The sequence below is a fragment of the Gymnoscopelus braueri genome (genome assembly GCF_963280865.1).
Source record: "Gymnoscopelus braueri genome assembly, chromosome: 12".
Taxonomy (NCBI): domain Eukaryota; kingdom Metazoa; phylum Chordata; class Actinopteri; order Myctophiformes; family Myctophidae; genus Gymnoscopelus; species Gymnoscopelus braueri.
The window spans coordinates 41,591,854-41,608,788 of record NC_137614.1 but is presented as its reverse complement, the minus strand read 5'-3'; the positions used below and the strand labels follow the sequence as shown (position 1 = coordinate 41,608,788).

At 40.5% G+C, this 16,935-nt stretch overlaps 1 protein-coding gene across 1 annotated transcript; it reads right to left on the bottom strand.

The window, feature by feature from the left end:
• Nucleotides 1-1,634: 1,634 nt before the first annotated feature.
• On the bottom strand, nt 1,635-10,661 carry lemd1 (LEM domain containing 1; the record flags this gene model as incomplete). The annotated part of the gene is made up of 6 exons (XM_080443691.1): nt 1,635-2,072; nt 2,438-2,529; nt 5,566-5,627; nt 6,725-6,859; nt 7,397-7,487; nt 10,446-10,661. 6 exons carry the CDS (start codon nt 10,659-10,661, stop codon nt 1,757-1,759), a joined length of 912 nt encoding a protein of 303 aa, XP_080299817.1. The 3' UTR covers nt 1,635-1,756.
• Nucleotides 10,662-16,935: the final 6,274 nt, after the last annotated feature.

Genomic DNA, 16,935 nt, shown 5'->3' with positions numbered 1-16,935 from the left:
CTCTTCCTGGAAGTTTAGCATGCTGAAATAGAAGCCATTGTTCTTGCATTAATAAGAAAAAGTTTGAAATGACCAAACCTTTTTACTGATAATGTCGCTCACTGGTAGGCAGGTTACGGAACTGCCCACAGCCCTCCTCTGAGACGCTGAGCGAGTAGAGAGAAATGGTGCCATCTTATGAGCATTACTGAAGGACTAATTATAGAAGATAAGCCAACAGGCGTCGCTATAGGCTTGAGTGTGTACTAAGGTCTGTCATCTTCTGTTACAGCTGTTGTGCCGCTTTAGCAACCCTTCAGTCAACCCTTTTAATTTCAAAGACACCCATTTTTATATGAATTGGGCCATGGACCCCTATTTGTTAATTTATTTTTTGTCTTTGGGACCCCAATCTACATGGTACAATCCTCAGTGTTAATTTAAATCTGGGAGTTCACAAATGTGTAAACTGAGTTGCAGACCTGTAAGGGTCCATTTGGTTTCTAACTATCAATCATTTACCAGGGGACCCTCAGCAACCTCCTCAAGGACCCCTCGTTGAGAACCGGTGGTCTAATTCAGGGTGACCTGAATCTGTACACTCACCCAGTCTACAGATGACATCAACAGATATGAGAAAGAAATGGGATGATGCAAGACGAGAGGTTTTCTGGAGGCCAATGTGAAGCTGGGTGAGCTGGTGTAGATGATTGGCAAGGGAAGCCACAGCATTGCCAGACAGGCTCAACTAGAAGCCCACCAAGTCCAACTAGTAGCCTAGACTCTAGGCTACTAGTTGAGCCCTCTAGGCCCTAGAGGGCTCCTAGAAGAGGACAACCGGCACTTGACTCTGCCTGGCAGGAGATGCTCAACCACACCACCCAGAGGATGATGGAGGTGTAGCAGACCAAGACGAGAGCTGGTTCACAAGTAGATGGTGGATTTTATCAGCCATAAGCTGCAAGAAACAGCGGCTGCTATTTCACCATTGGCCCCCGGGTGCGGGCCGTGGGTGCTGAGGGAGACGAGCGTTTTGAGTGCATCAAACGTGCAGCAGCAGTGTCACATCTGAGGAGGACGACCTAACGGGAGACCACATCCAGAAAGAGGCCACTCTTAGCTCCAACTGTCTGATTAAAACTAACAAGACGTCATGCTGTCACAGCCATTTGTGAACATTCAATGAGTGCCTACATGGTCGGTGTTATGTATGGTTTATGGATCATAATAATGTAATCAAGGACTCTGCGTTGGAGGATTTGTGGGTTTTCTTGGCCCTACATCCCGATGTAAATTCAACAGGACTAGATCAGCAGAGAGGACTAGTGTTAACCTACGGTCAATGTTTTGAAAACCTTCCTAATACTGTCCCAATATGAAGCACAATTCTTAAGTCTTTGCATTAGTCCTGCCAATGCAGAACACTACACTGTACAAATAATTCATTAAGACATTATGCAGTTGCACACCCTGCCCCACACCTACATAGTCCCGAAATCACAGACGTATGCATTTTATAACGAAACACGCCTACAGTATATGAATCAACACTTTATTAAACAAATACAAAACATAAATAGTTCATAACCCAATTGAAAAAAAAAGAAAAGGAACTGTCTGGCTGCTTTTTCTGTGTGATTAATTGTCACACCGTGTCACAGTGAATAAAAACATCACTTGTGTGAATGAGGCATCAACTATATGAACAGTTTTGATCCAAAATTTGGTGTGGAACGACATTTTGCGCCCTTTGTGTCGCGCACCAAACTGAGCAGATCTACACGCTAGAGATAGGATCTGTCAGGGGCGTGTCCTCCGACGACGTCAACAGCCGCTCTTCCTCGGACCCTTGACTCCAACTGTCCAGCAAGGACACAAACAGGTTGTCGTCGTTCACGTAGGTGTAGATGAGGACGAGGAGGCACGCCACGACGACAAAGACCAGAATCCTGACCCAGATGGGCACGAGGCGACCTTCCAGCTCCCGTCTCTCCGCCGTCGTTGGACTGACGGGTGTCAGAGGGAGGGTGTCTGGGTATTTGTACGTCACTGGTCTCCCTGCAGCGCCCTTGATTGGCCTCCGGCAGGTGACACTGGTACATGACAAAATTACACAAAGACAACTATTATTGATCCATCCATCTGTGCCTAATTGAACCACGTGAACCCTAGTATCCCTATTCTGGGCCTGTTATAATAGGCAAACATTCAGCAAAAATAGGCAAACATTAAGCGGGGATAGACGATCTACAAGCTCACAACGTGTCATAAGTATCACATCGTCATCATGCATTCCGGAGAAAGAAAAAAAGATGTATATGAAAGAATGAGGAAAGTAGCTACACAACTTAAGGTTTCATAAAAGTTGAACATTGCTTTAATATACTTGCAAAACAAAAAAAAACAATTATAAGGGATTGCGATTCACCAAACCCACAAAAGATTTTAGGATACTTACATGAAGCCAGGTGGACTGCTGTATGCGGCAGGCGCAGTATCTGCTGACAGCTCAGTCACAGGCTCGTCAGCAGTCACGGGTTTCTCAGGAACCTAGAACATGATGCAAACAAATATCAATACATGACCACACAGCATATAGTAGTCGTCACCGCCAATGTGCCTCTGAACCAGGAGGTGCAGCCAGTCAGGTGGGAAATACGGAAATGTGACCAGTCTTCATGTTGTCGTAGAATCCATAAAGTGTAAGTAGAAAGTAAATAGTTGACTGAACTGTGAGTTACACTGACCCCTGGTGTCACCCTGTCCCAAGTTGTACCTGCACATTTCTCTGATTCCACCCTCTCCCCCCATGTGGAGTAGCACGGTTCAGTACTGGAGACGGAGACGGTAGACTGTTATAGGATGTCTCCTTCTGTTATTGGAGCGAAAAGTCATGTCACTCAGCCAGCATTCGAGTAGTGAAATGTTCCAGGGCTGTCCTGTCTTTGTCAAATAATCGATTAACCAGTTGGTTTGGTTTTAGACCATCAAGACTTTTTAAATAATTAGTCGTTTTTAATGCTTTTTTCTACACCAGATAATTTCTTGAAAAATAGGACAGCCCTGGAAAAGTTACAACGCTCAATAAAAGGCAATGGGTACGTCACTTAACCACTTGAACACTAGCATCCCTATTCTGGGCATGTCATAATAGGCGAACATTGACCAAAAATATGTGAACATTTGGTGAAAATAGCCCATCGACAAGCTCACAACACATCGCAATGCGACACTTTGTGAGCAAAGAGATTTATTGTAGAGTGACAAAATGAGGGGGCCAACGATAGACCCATGGGGTACCCAGGTTAATAAAGTATATAGGGTTTAAGAGGAGAGAGAAAGAAAAAAAACTTCCCTCCATCACCATCTCAGTGATACTGAAGCTCTGTGGGGTGGCGGGAGAGGGACCTGACCATGATGGAACCTATGTATAGGGGTTAGCGTTAATGACACTTCAACAGCCGCTCTTTACAAATGACAATTTCACCACCCCCAAAAAAATACATTTTTACTTTTTGGCTGTATTGAAAATGTATCGAACCGTGAATACCGTTGCACCCCTAATATATACACCAGTGATTTTCTCTTAGGTGGAATGTAAATGCATTGACAGTGCGGACGTTCCCTTTTTTGATTCTGCAAGTTTAAGAACCTGCACCCGTTTTAAACCCCAGTATTTTATGAGTTGACCGTGACAATACTTGGCACTGCTTAACTTCACCACCCAAACATTGCATTAGTGTGAGTTCCAGTGAGAGTCCAATGACAAACACAAAAGACACATTTTGACAGTGAAGAACTGTCAAAATACAAATTTACATGAATTTTATACAGTTAAACATCAGTTAAGTGTGAGATTGAGAGGAGAGGTGGAACAGGTTCTAGGCTCAGCGTACCCCAGGCTCTAATGCTGAGGGCTGGTGTACAGAAACCACTGGTGTACAGAAACCACTGGCAATCTGTGAGTGGGGAGACTGAATCCTCTGTGATGATGACTCCACAACATTCCCAGCATTCCTCTTGGCACTGCCTTCCCTGTATTCTGGGGGTCTACTAAAGCGCTAGAGTAGGCCAGTGGACATCCAATCAAAACACAAAAACATCCGTGTTCATCTGAAAAGTCAACAATTTTCTAAAACAAATGAAATGGGAAATTGTTTTGAGATTTACCAGTCTTGATGAGTGTGAAAAGCACCCATGGAAAACAAAGCCAGTATTTTGAGAACAGGTCTCTGCCTATGAAAAGTGAAAATAAAACCATGAGTTGAGTACATTTAGGTAATAAATTAGGTTCTGACATGATCTCCTCACCAGTTGAAACACACAGGGAGATGGGTAGCACAACGTCATAGCAGCTTTTCCAAAACAGCTTAAGCCATTTAGAAACAGCTGAAGCCATTTAGAGTTCAATAAGGGACAAAATTAGCTCTATACAGTATAATGCAAATCTTCTGAAGGCAAACAATTGCACTGCGAGTGGAAAAGACTTATATGTACACATTACGATGTGTGAGATGTGGAGCCACTCAATTCTGAATATTTTTGCAAACAACAGGCTGTAGTGAAGATTTTAATTATATAATGGTCGAAATATGGATTATACTGCATGAGCTGTGTACAGTAATTCGATGCTTTAAAACAATAAAGTCCTGGTGATCAATAACTTCAGTTGTTTTGGAGAATGCTGCTGCCAGGTTGTTTGTGCTGGTAACCTCCCTGTGTGTTGTGTGGACAACTTCACCCACTGTATGCATCAACTGGGATGCAAAAGGGTGACATTTCTTTGGCGAACTATTCCTTTAATAGGCTTGACCGGCGTTACTGCGCTGATCAACCAGCGACACGTCGATCAGCTTGTTCAGGTTTGGATACCCAGCATTGGCTGGGTTATGGCATGGTTGAAATAGGCTCTCCCTCTCCCTCACTGTCAGCATCGGCCACAGTTCACATGAGCCTCGACCATTTTCCCAAAATTGCTTTATATTTGAGTTATCGTTTATGTTTTAGCCTTATTCAATACATGTTACGGAATGTACCTGAGCCTTTTAATCAATGTTAGCTGTAATTCATTATTGTTATAAGCCCTTTTTGAGCTGAACCTAGAGTTTGACATGCACTTGTCAGACATACGGATACGCCAATTTCAATGGCTTCTATTAGAGTAATACAGTAATTTTAGATCAAATGGCGTACTAACTTTCAAAATGTTAAATTATCTATACCTAGCTACTTTAAAGTCTTGTAGTATTTTCCACTCTTTCAACATGAATGGCAGTTATTGATGTTTAAAATGTACATTGAGATCTACTAATGTGTACAGTGCATGTATTTGTGTACACAACCATGTTGAAGACAGTGGATATTTCTGCAAATGGTTAGAAGTCGGAGTTACAACTTATGACCACTAAGTGGCACTGCAGGCAAGATTTCTTACCAAGTCACTGGCGACCTAAAAAGTAGGATCAAAAGACAAAGCTTACTGACAGTGATAAAGACACCGAACGGATAAATTACTTAGGCAAATAGTTTCCTAAACAGTACAATTAAAAGCTTGTTAGCAAAAGATGACATTATGAAATAACTCACCGGTTTCTCTGGCTGTGACTGGTCCAAAGAGGAATCTGGTTCTGGTACCGCTTGTTCTGCAACTTTAAGTAATACAAAATACAATCACGTATTGTAGGGTAAAGCTATATATTGTTGCTGTCCGGCAGAAACCTTGCATTTCCATATGTCACTTTTTAATGTTTGTTAAGAATGCAAATTTCCATCCTTAGTCCCCATACAGAAAACAGGTAACATTACTAAAGGACACAAATAAGAGTACATACATTTTATATTGTATACTTTGTCATATGACAGCGTCACGTAAAAGTAGTGAAAATAGCCAATCTATGTTTTGTGATGCATTGTGAGCTTGTAGATCATCAATGTTCACTACCTTTTAAATAGAATAGAAAAAGTATTTTAAAAGGTAGGGTAAGTGATTTACTTTGGTTAAAATAAGTGCTAAATCGCTGTTGTTCTGATGTTCTGATAGTACTCATTGCTATAGAGTGTTTGTTCAGTAAAAGGAGTCTCCCATGTCTCTAGCTCTTTATTAAACAGAAAATGCATCAGTGCTCTCTCCTGATTGGCTTAAAATGTGTCACCTACCTGAAAATGTACTATATTCTGTTTACTAAAGAGCTGGAGAGACCCCTGTGACCGAACAAACGCTCTGTAGCAATGATTACTATCAGAATATAGTACTTTAACCTTTTTAACACAAAAAAAAAATAGGGACGCCAAGTTCAAAGTGGTTAAGTATGTTTGGGGATTTTATATAAATATTTAACCAATGAAAAGTATTAACTAAAGCTTGCGACTTAATAATAACTACATTGGAACCAATTTGCTGTAAAGTAACGGTTTTGGACATACAAGGTTTCCACCGTGTACATACACACACATAACATTATAATTTTACTAGTACACAAGTAAGACGTGTGAACGCGGGAGGCGAACGCAAAAAAAATTATAATAATGAAAAAAATTTATTACAGAAAAAGTAACCAATACAAATAAATAAAAAAAATACAAAACATTTCTGCGTTACAAGGAGCATCTTAGAAAAATACAAATTCACAAAAAAAATAATTGGAATGTTTTTGAACAATTCAACAAAGTGTTTGAAGTGCCTGTTTCACCCACTTCCGGGGGGCGGAACACAAGGCGAACAGACAACATTTCTACTTGGACGTACTCGAGTGCTCTTCCCCGTCGACCTCTTCTTCGCTGTCGGAGTACAGCTCAGCATCAGCGGTGCCGTTCAAGCTGGTCTGGACGTCGTCTTGAAGGCCCTTTATCAGCCGCCTCTCGTACAGGGCTCTGGTGGTGGCTAGCAGAGACAAACTGCCCTCAGCATACTTTAGCTACGTTCATGCTGCGTTCACACTGGCAGATACAAAGCTACACAGCATATTTGTAGCTGAAGCCAGTTCGACTTATTTGTAGCTGTTGTGGCTTTTGTAGCTTTCCCTGCAAATTTCTAAATAAAGTATTCAATCAAAGCTACAAATGTCGGGTGTAGATTTGTATCTTCATGTCGCTGGCTTCCATTGAAAATGTATGTAAGACTGTATCTTTGTAACTGCCAGTGTGAATGACTCATGACAAATTTTCCTCATTCAAAAAAAAATTCAACAGAAAAATATCAAAAGATTTTTCAGAAATGTTGATGAAAAAAAAATTAGCAGTGAAAAAATTGTAGATCAGCTATTTATTACACCATTTGAGAAAATAGATTTTTTTGTTTGGGTCCCGGTCAAAAACCAAATTTCTCTTTTGGGTCTCAAGCTAAAAAAGTTGGGAACCTTTTGAAATTATTTAGCATTAATATATTTAGACCAACACGGAGAAATCTAATCTATCTCACCTGTAATGGGTCCAGCGTTAACCCCATATTTGAGCAGCACTGCCCTGAGCTCATCATCTGTTAGTCCACTGGGATCCAGCATCGTCTCTTCCTGAAACAAAAAAAGTGTAGCGGATTTGTTAGCATGCATGATATAAAAGTTATTTATGTATTTGTGTATAAAGGGCCGTCCATACCAAGCACTATAACTAAAGAACAAAATCGTTTACATTTGCCATAGTTATGTTGTGGTGTGGACTCTAGTTTTCTCGAACTTTTTTTCAACCATATCTATAGTCATCGTGCTTGGTGTGGACATTGTTGTAGGATGGCTGGTGATCTGGTGATGGATGATTTACGCAGTCACACGAGTCAAACTAATTAAGACTCTGGGCTGGGGCTAATCGATGCACACAGGATAAATCAGCCATCCCCACACACTCAAGGACAGCCTCAGTCATGACAAACTGTTCCATCTGCTCCCCTCTGATTCTAGAGGTTCCGTATGTTGCTGCATTGACTACTTTGTGGGTTTATACCTAAGACTTGGCAAGCAGCTGGATTGGATATTTCTGTTAACTGTAGAGCTCTGGAAATAAATGGCAACTTGGTCCAAAAACCCTGCTGTCTGTCCTGTGTCTTGTGAGGCTGCCACAGTGGTGCATTAGCTGGGAAGACAGCAGCGAGGTGGCCCTGAGGAGTAGAGCCTAACCAACGGAAGATTCTGAAGGTGGGGATGCAACGCAGTGATAGTCAGGGTCAACCCATGTCAAGGAGCCGCCATTATTGGTGACCCAGCTGCCGAGCCTCCTTCCAGCCAGTCCAAGGCCCCTGCGACAGCCCAAACCCAGAGCCAACTCTGCCAGCCAGGACAGCAGCCCAGGACCTGGTCTCCAGAAGGGAGGAGAAGGGTGGAGTTGGCTAGCCTCGCGTTCAGGGGTCTGGTGACGCTGAAGGCGGCAGGGTTTTCTCGATTGAAAATCTAACCTGCGGCCCGGCCCAATCGGGATAATCCAGTATGAACCAATCGAGTGAAACTAAATGAAAATTCAGGCTGAGTCAGGCTAGGAGTTGGCTGTCAGTCACTCTGAGGAGATGTGGGAAGATGTGTGGGACAAGTGAGAGTGTGAGAGAGTGTGTGTGTGTGTGTGTGTGCGCGCACACGCACACACACACACACACTCACACCGTTTAAAGAAATGAACACTTTCACTTTGATCCTTTTGTTCTCTTAGCTTATCCACAACACTTTTGTTTTAGCAGTTTTTGTGAGCAATATACACACTGCTCACAAAAACTGATTAAAACAATCAAGAGATCAAAAAAATAATTACTGTATATATCTCTGAGGCTGCAGTTTGCAGAATCCCCAGGCCATGAAATGTTTATTCCTATTCAAAGTAATCAAAATAGCGAGCAGCAAGTAGCTGGCGAATCAGCTCCGCCTCTTGACACAAATGAATGAAAAGTGGCAGGTGTTTAGAGCTTGCAGCAGCAAAGATGTCCCAGGCAGGCAGGCAGGCAAGTTAGGCAACCCCTCACTACAAACATTTCCCTCAGTGACATCTATACCAGCTGTACAACTGGTGGCAGCCAGTCAGTGTGAAGTGACCCAGATTGCACTGCCCCCATAGGACCCCCCACCACTGCTGTCCAACAGGCACTCTTTACAGCTGCTGACCTTGCAGGGTATCAGTTCAAAATGCATTCATTCACATTCACAACAGTTGCCAGAACATCAACCTGGACAGCAAGGGGCAGGAAACCCATAATCTGATTTTGTAGTTTGTTTTCAAGTTCAGGTTAAAAACTACAGAATGGTAATAAAAATAAAAATAAACATGGCAGCCAAGTAGCTAAGCAATGCAGCAAATCAAATTAATAACGGGTGTGTTACATTTACATAACATACAGAGGCAATGTGTACACCATTGCCTCTGTATGTTATGTAAATGGCCAGTAGCACGTGCTACTGGCCAATGCTTGCATATTCAAAACATTCAGACACAGGCTCTCATCTCATTAGCTGCAGCTGGGTTACTTACGTCACTATTTGTACTGTAATGTCAGCGTTGTGCAGACTACATGTTTTCTGCTATAGTTTAACCTGAAAACTACTAAATCAGGCTTGCGGAAAGACCGTAGCAATGCAACTAGTTGCAACTCCTTGCAACAAAACAGTTTTAAGGCCAGTCCACACCAATGCAACTTCTTGCAACTGCCATGGGGGATAATGGTAGCAAGGAGTTGCATGTTGCAAGGAGTTGCACTGGTGTGGACTGGCCTTAAGGCTTAATCCCTCTTTAGTAGCATTAATACATGGTGCAATATTCCTTTCAATATTACTTTCAACCTGGTGTCTATTTTGGCCAGGTCACAGAGGCAAAAATGTTCGAAGTTTAAATAGCAAGACAAGACTAACTTGGTGATCATTCTTTAGGCAGGATTGTTTGAATTGTAAAGTGCCTTAAAAGTTTATAACAGGCTACAATTAGGTGGTCTAGATTGGACTTAATCATCATCTTGCAGTCAGTTGCTGAGACAAAAAAAAATGTAATCCACCAGCATTGCATCAATAGTAACTAAGTAACTGTACTTAAGTACAATATTGAGGTATTTGTACTTTACTTGAGTATTTCCAATACTTTTACTCCATCTCAGAGGCAAATACTGTACTTTTACTCCACTAAAACTTTATTTACTTTGTAGATTTGTATTATTAAAAAAAAAACATAATTACAGCCTTATACATTTAGGCCATTTGAAAATAGCCGATCTACAAGCTCACATGCCAACACATTGTGAGCTTGTAGATCTGCTATTTTCAAACGATTTTTATACATTTGAAAACTTGTGAAATTTCACAAGTTTTCGTTATACAGAGTACTTTTAGTACATTTTGATGCCAATACTTTTGGTGCTTTCACTATAGTACATTTTTAATTCGGGACTTTTTACTTGTAACAAGAGTACTTCCACATTGCAGTATTGATAATTGAATTTCTTTTTAGTACTTTTCCCACCACTCTGATAGTTGAATCAAGCACGGCTGACGGGCTAACACACTCACAGTGACAGCGACGACATCGTCATCTGGGGTTGCCAGGTCCTCCTCCTCATCGCTGGAGAAATCGGCAGTACTTTTGTGATCAATGTGTTTCAAATGCAGCTCCACATAAACCTGCTTCTTGCTGTCATCGGAGGGCAACGCGACGCTGTGCGCGACCAGGTCCGACTTCAGTCTAGACTTTGACAACTGGCTGGGATCCTCCACAAACACCGGCATGATGACGACAACGACCACGGGCAAAAGCTACAATTTAAAGTGGAACAGTACTGCTCAAAATATCCGTGAAGAACCACGTGCTGCACTGTCAAAGCGACTACAACAACTAGCCTTGTCCTGACTGTCACACACAACTCTGAGCGGAGATTGAGAACAGCTGCTTCCACTAACAATCGCCATGGGGGGGGGGGGGGGTGTGTGTGTGTGTGTGTGTGTGTGTGTGTGTGTGTCAGTGGTGGAAAAAGTACTCAAATGTTTTACTCAAGTAAAAGTATCAATACCGTAATGTGGAAATACTGTTACTAAGTAAGAGTACGGAATTCAAAATGTACTTGAGTAAAAGTACCAAAAGTAGAAAGTACTCATTATGCAGAATGTCCCATTTCACAAGTTTTCAAATGTATAAAAATCCTTTGAAAATAGCAGGTATACAAGCTCACTTGCTGAACTTGTTGTAGATCTGCTATTTTCAAATGGCCGAAATGAGGTGGGTAATATTTTGTTATAATAATCAAAATGTAGTAACTAGTAGGCTAACTAAAGTTTTCAAATAAATGTACAATATTTGCCTCTGATATGTAGTGGAGTAGAAGTAAAAGTACAGAAAATTGGAAATACTCCAGTAAAGTAATTTTTTTTACTTAAGTACATAGTTACTTAGTTTCCACCACTGTAAATATCAGAGCACCAATTTCCCCGATTGATTGATTGAATACTTTATTAACAGTTACAGAGGTACGGTTGACACAATGATTGTTAAAAGGCTAACACAAAAAGCCCTGTAGGGGTTTTTTTTCCCCCCCCCATTGTGGTCCTCGGGTCCTGTCCTGTGTATTCATAGCCCTGAAACATGACTGTCATATCATGACGGTCATGGCGCTACTTGTTCCTGGTTTTAGAAATGTCGACGTTTACAACCCGTACATCTACATAAACGTTCAGATTTCAAATATAAAGTGCTGACCCCACGGCCATGGATGTAACAAGTTAAAACGCCCAGGTCTAAGTACCCGTACCTTCCGTATTGTTAAATAAAAAGCATTTTACTCCTATCGGCAGCCATTTTTTCATAGAGTTATAATGTATCAGAGTGCAGTACACCTCCCAGCCAATAGGGTCACGTAGCTGAAAGCATAAGGAGACAATTCTGAGAAAATGGCCACCGATCGGATTAAAATGCTTTTGTGTATTCATTCAATTCATTAATAATAATTGTTTTTCTCTTTGAGATATGTTGATGCTATGTAGGTAGGTGCCTAGCTTTGCTAGTTGCAAGAAGGCTAATTTAAACGAGTTTAGGATAGTGTCCATATTACCCGTTTGTTCTTATGCTATAGTTCCGGTTTAATTTACTTTTAAAACACAGGTAAACAGATTCAAGATAATGCTAACCTTCTTTCTTTAAACCTCTATGAGGCTGCGTCATAGAGGTAGTCACATTTCAAGTAAAACATACGAGTACTTTTTCCACCACTGGTAGCATTTGATAACAGCAGCGTTACCTTCCAACCAACGTGTCCGTGGCTGGCCAGGTGGTCGAACCTTGTGTGTGACGCAGCTGGTCGCACGCGTACCGTTGATTGGAGATGCTGCACATACTGTTTGCAGCTGCGCCACCTGGTGGAGCGTGCAGGAGTGGCAGCATTCTTTCATGTCTTGGCCGCAGATGCTTGGACACACACACACACACCACAACCAGTGATGCAAAGGGTAGGCCTGTAACACACACACACACACACACACACACACACACACACACACACACACACACACACACACACACACACACACACACACACACACACACACACACACACACACACAACCCAGTGAATTCATAAATGATCTTTTACACAACATTCTGATGACACTGTAAACATGACTCAAACGTTTTTTTGGTCTGGTTTTCACTGTACATTATTATTAGTATTTTTTTTTGTAATCAGTTAAATTACTGACAATTTTAACAGACAAATGCCGAAAATGTGACTTGACTAGATTAATATAAGTCTGGTGTTCGTTCGCTGTTTGTTCTGACTGATATGAAAGAGTTTTCAGGGTGCATGGTTGGATGTGCTTGTGACAGCTTCTCATGCCGGAGAAGGACGGGATCTAACCAGGTGTGTCTGTATAAATACAATCTGGGAGCCCATTCGCTTGATTTGCTGAGCTGAATCTGTCTTGAGAGATTAGTATAAATATAATATTGATGGGGTGGTTTAGTACCTGCATATTGTGAGTGTTAAACTCTTATCACGGTCACTCATGAGCGAAGGATTAAATGACTCATTAGGGAGGGTTGTAATTGTAACAGTGTTGTGTACAGTTCAACACTGCTACAGGGCAACATAATTATTATAATCATTTTTCTTGTTCATGCTAGTCTAAGGTATCCAGTGGTCTCGCACTTTTCCATTGGGCCTTTCAAAATGTTGGAATTTGCACAATCACATTAGATGTCTTGTATTGTCGACAAGGGAAATACATTTTGTTCAGGTCAGTATTGACAGGTCCCAAACTAGATATCTCAGAACTTCTAGGGGGTTTGCTATAGAAGTTGCTGTGTACCTTCATGACCGCTACTGATTATGGTGACCCTGTAGCCTTCGCTCTGGCACGTCAATTAGGCCAATAAAACTTCCACTTGCATACAAGATCTCACAATCTAGTCAGCTGATTGCTATGAAACATGCCGAGTTCATTCATACCCACTGAAGAGGGGGTAGGGTGTTACTATGCTTATTGATTATTTTCTAAGCGATTAATCGAAGCACGTTTTTTTTATCTTTTTTATGTCAATGAATCAATGCGGGGGAAAAAACACATTTATTTTTTATATTTGACTAAATCGATCAGTATAATTTTTTAATTGATGATCAATTATATATATTTTTATAATTGATTACATTACATCGATTAGTGTGATTAACTGTTGCACCCATACTTTTTTATATCTGCATTTGTGTTAAAGCTGCAATCTGTAAGTATTATGTCCGTTGTCTCTCCCGGCAGAGATGGGTCATAGCAACAATCTCTGAACTACAATTAAGATAGTGTCCAATCCGGTGTGACATCTGCTTCAAATAACTTTATTGACATTGTCAAGCAGTAGGTGTTACTTCTACCCGAGTCTAAATGTCGCATGGAAGATTAGGGAGACTACCTCCAACTACTGTGGATGTTCTATTAGTTATATGGTATTAACCACTTAAACCCTATGTACATATATAGTTGACCAGGGTCCCTTAGGCCTTAGGGCTCTTGGTCAGTTCCTTTTTTCCCTCTATCCCAAATCTCTTCCCCGAAAATAGACGATCTACAACGCGTTGTGAGCTTGTAGATCGACTATTTTCAGCCAATGCTCATCCCAGAATAAGGACGCTAAAGGGTTCATTACGGTTAGCATACTCTGCCATACAGATCGGTTAAAATAAAATTGTATTCATTCAAATAAGTCCTGGATTGTAACTTTAATTGACTTTCATAATTTCCGAGTCTGCATATTGTTTTAATTTGAACAAACTTTTAGTCCAGTCACAAAAATTGCTGTTGAGAGAATGTCATTGTTGACTTTAATTAAAATGACTTCACCCTGAAGGAAATGACAGCTGGTTGTCAGAGGGGGTATTTAGTGCATGTTGTCCCAACATTGACAGCAAACTCAACAGTGACAGAAAGTAGGTAATTAACACTAGAGAGAATGACATTATACCTTTGTTTTGATTTTTCTTTCAGCCTTTGGGTGTTGTTTTTCCCCGCCAGCATCATTACCAGGGGGTTGGCAGCTAAATGTTTTACCCTTCCAGAGTTTAATTAACACTTTTGCTGTGCCGCAGCCAAATTAAAACCTAAAACGCAACACCACTGCACTGTGAATAAATAAACAAAAACAATTCATCAGCGAAGCGGGGCAAATTATTTATAAATCTGTCTGTTCCAACATGTCACACTGTCAGTCACTCATACCAACTATTCATCTAAAGAAATGGTTTCATATCCGTTACTCATACTGGTATTAGTAATTGATGTATGGGGGCAACAGCTATTTGAACTTATCGATTTAGTCGATTATGAAAGCTAATCGATTTTTATAAAATAATCAATGTTGCGGGCAAAAGTAATTATTTAAAAAATATATGAAAATAGCCGATCTACAAGCTCACGTGTCACACTGCGTTTTGAGCTTATAGATCGGCTATTTTAGAAATGGGGTTCATAATTTAGAAGTGGTTCATAATAATATGAATCACTTGAAAGCTAGCATATTCTTGGGCAAACATTCAGTGAAAATAGCAGATCTAAGATGCGTTTTGAGCTTGTAGATCGGCTATTTTCTGCAAAGATATTTAGTCTAGAGCAAAAAAACTGAAGGGGGCCCAGTATAGAGCCCTGGGAGACTCCGGTCAACAAAGTTTAGGGTTGAAATGTTTAACTGTTTCTTTTAGAAACACAGAATGGTATAGATTATCATACAACTATTAGGAAATAACCTCATCTCAACTCTAACCTCGTCTTGCAGTTACTGACATATATTTCCGCTGTAGTTTGTCTGAGTGCTTTCACCTGGCAGGCATTTTCCAGGGCCGTTTAAGCAGTTAATCAGTGTTAGGTCTCAATGGGAAATGAACTACAGTATTCTATGCTTTTGTACAATTTCATTGAGTAGTATTTTACACATTTAATTGAAGTAATACTCACACATACACACACACCTGCATATTCAACACGCATTGTGTTGAATGTGCAGGGCAAGAATAACAGTAACTGAAGAGAACCTTGGTGAGACATTGGTGAAATGCTATTAGGTTATAGGGACAGATTCATCTATGTTAAGAAAGAAAAAAAAGATTCCAGAGATGTTCAAACTGCTGACATCAAATGTGTTTTCTTCAGATCTAGATAAATAGCGTGCCAACAGTGTGTCCTTGGTCGATCGTCCACTCTGCACCCAATGGCTTTAAACCCTACGTGACATGTTAGACAGAAATCACATAGGAATAGAAAGCCATAGGACACAGTTGTGGGATAACAAACACAAACAGTAGCAAATTGATAAAGAAACTGACACAAATATGCAGTCAATAACGTTAATACAGCTTGAGAAAAGATGGTTACTCCAAGAACATCACAATGAATGCAAGGACAATACAGAAATAGCAGGGCCGAAGAAAACAAAATCAAATATCACTGGTAACCTGTACTGATATTGTGATGAAAACATACATGTTCTTTTTAATTTGTCAAAAATCATAAACAATAGCAAAAAACGTGCGTGAGCTTGTGGATCTGCTATTTTTGCTATTGTTTGGCAATTCTTTAAAGTATAAAATAAGGCTTGGAAGTGATTAAAACCAGGAAAAGGCAACGCTTTTGCCATATAACATTGCGATAGGCGAAATCCCACACGATATCTATTCTCATATCAAAATATTGATACAATATCGACATTAGTCGGCCCTAGCAGGGGAGAGGTAGCAGATTGTATTCACAGTTTAAAACTCCCATCTACATGAATAATTAACTAGAGGACATGGTGGTGTTCATCTGAAACCTACACGGAGGGAATGAAATTATAGTATCTCATGATTCCTGGGGGAATAAGAATCTATTTTTAACACTACCAACTCAAACAGAATTAACAGAGCACTAATCTAATCTATCCACAAGCCATCCAATTCCCAAGGCTATTAAAATAATAATATTTGATTAAAATTGCAGCCTTAAATCAATATTTATGATGGGAAGGTGGAGCATTAATCAAAGGGTTTTGTAATTGAATTCAAGACGGGTTATGTAAACTCTGTCTTATGTATTCAGGAAAAGTCGTCTCCTTTTCTGCAAAGGACTTCATTACTTTAGCCTTTTATTTAATTCATCAGCCTAAAAAATCTCACTAGAATATGCTAACGAACAAAATGTTTGGGAAGATGGATATGAGAGTAGTAATTGCAAACTTTCAATGCAGATTGTCTTGGGCCCATACAGTATAATCAACCATTCAAGACGTGCTTACAATATTTTTCATTACAGCAGTATTGGGCGCCATTCAATCAACTCGTTCTCAGTTTACATTAACCAAAGATATGATATTATCATATTATGAAGGATGGCTTCATTACAGTCTGTTTCAGTATAATGTGTTTCATTATAATAGTTCATTCACATTCCGCTGTAACTTCTTTTTAAAGAACAAATGAGAACGGTCATTGGCCACTTGCCGAGATAATTTCGACACAGTAAATCCTCAGTGTTCACTTAACTCTGAAGAGGGTCG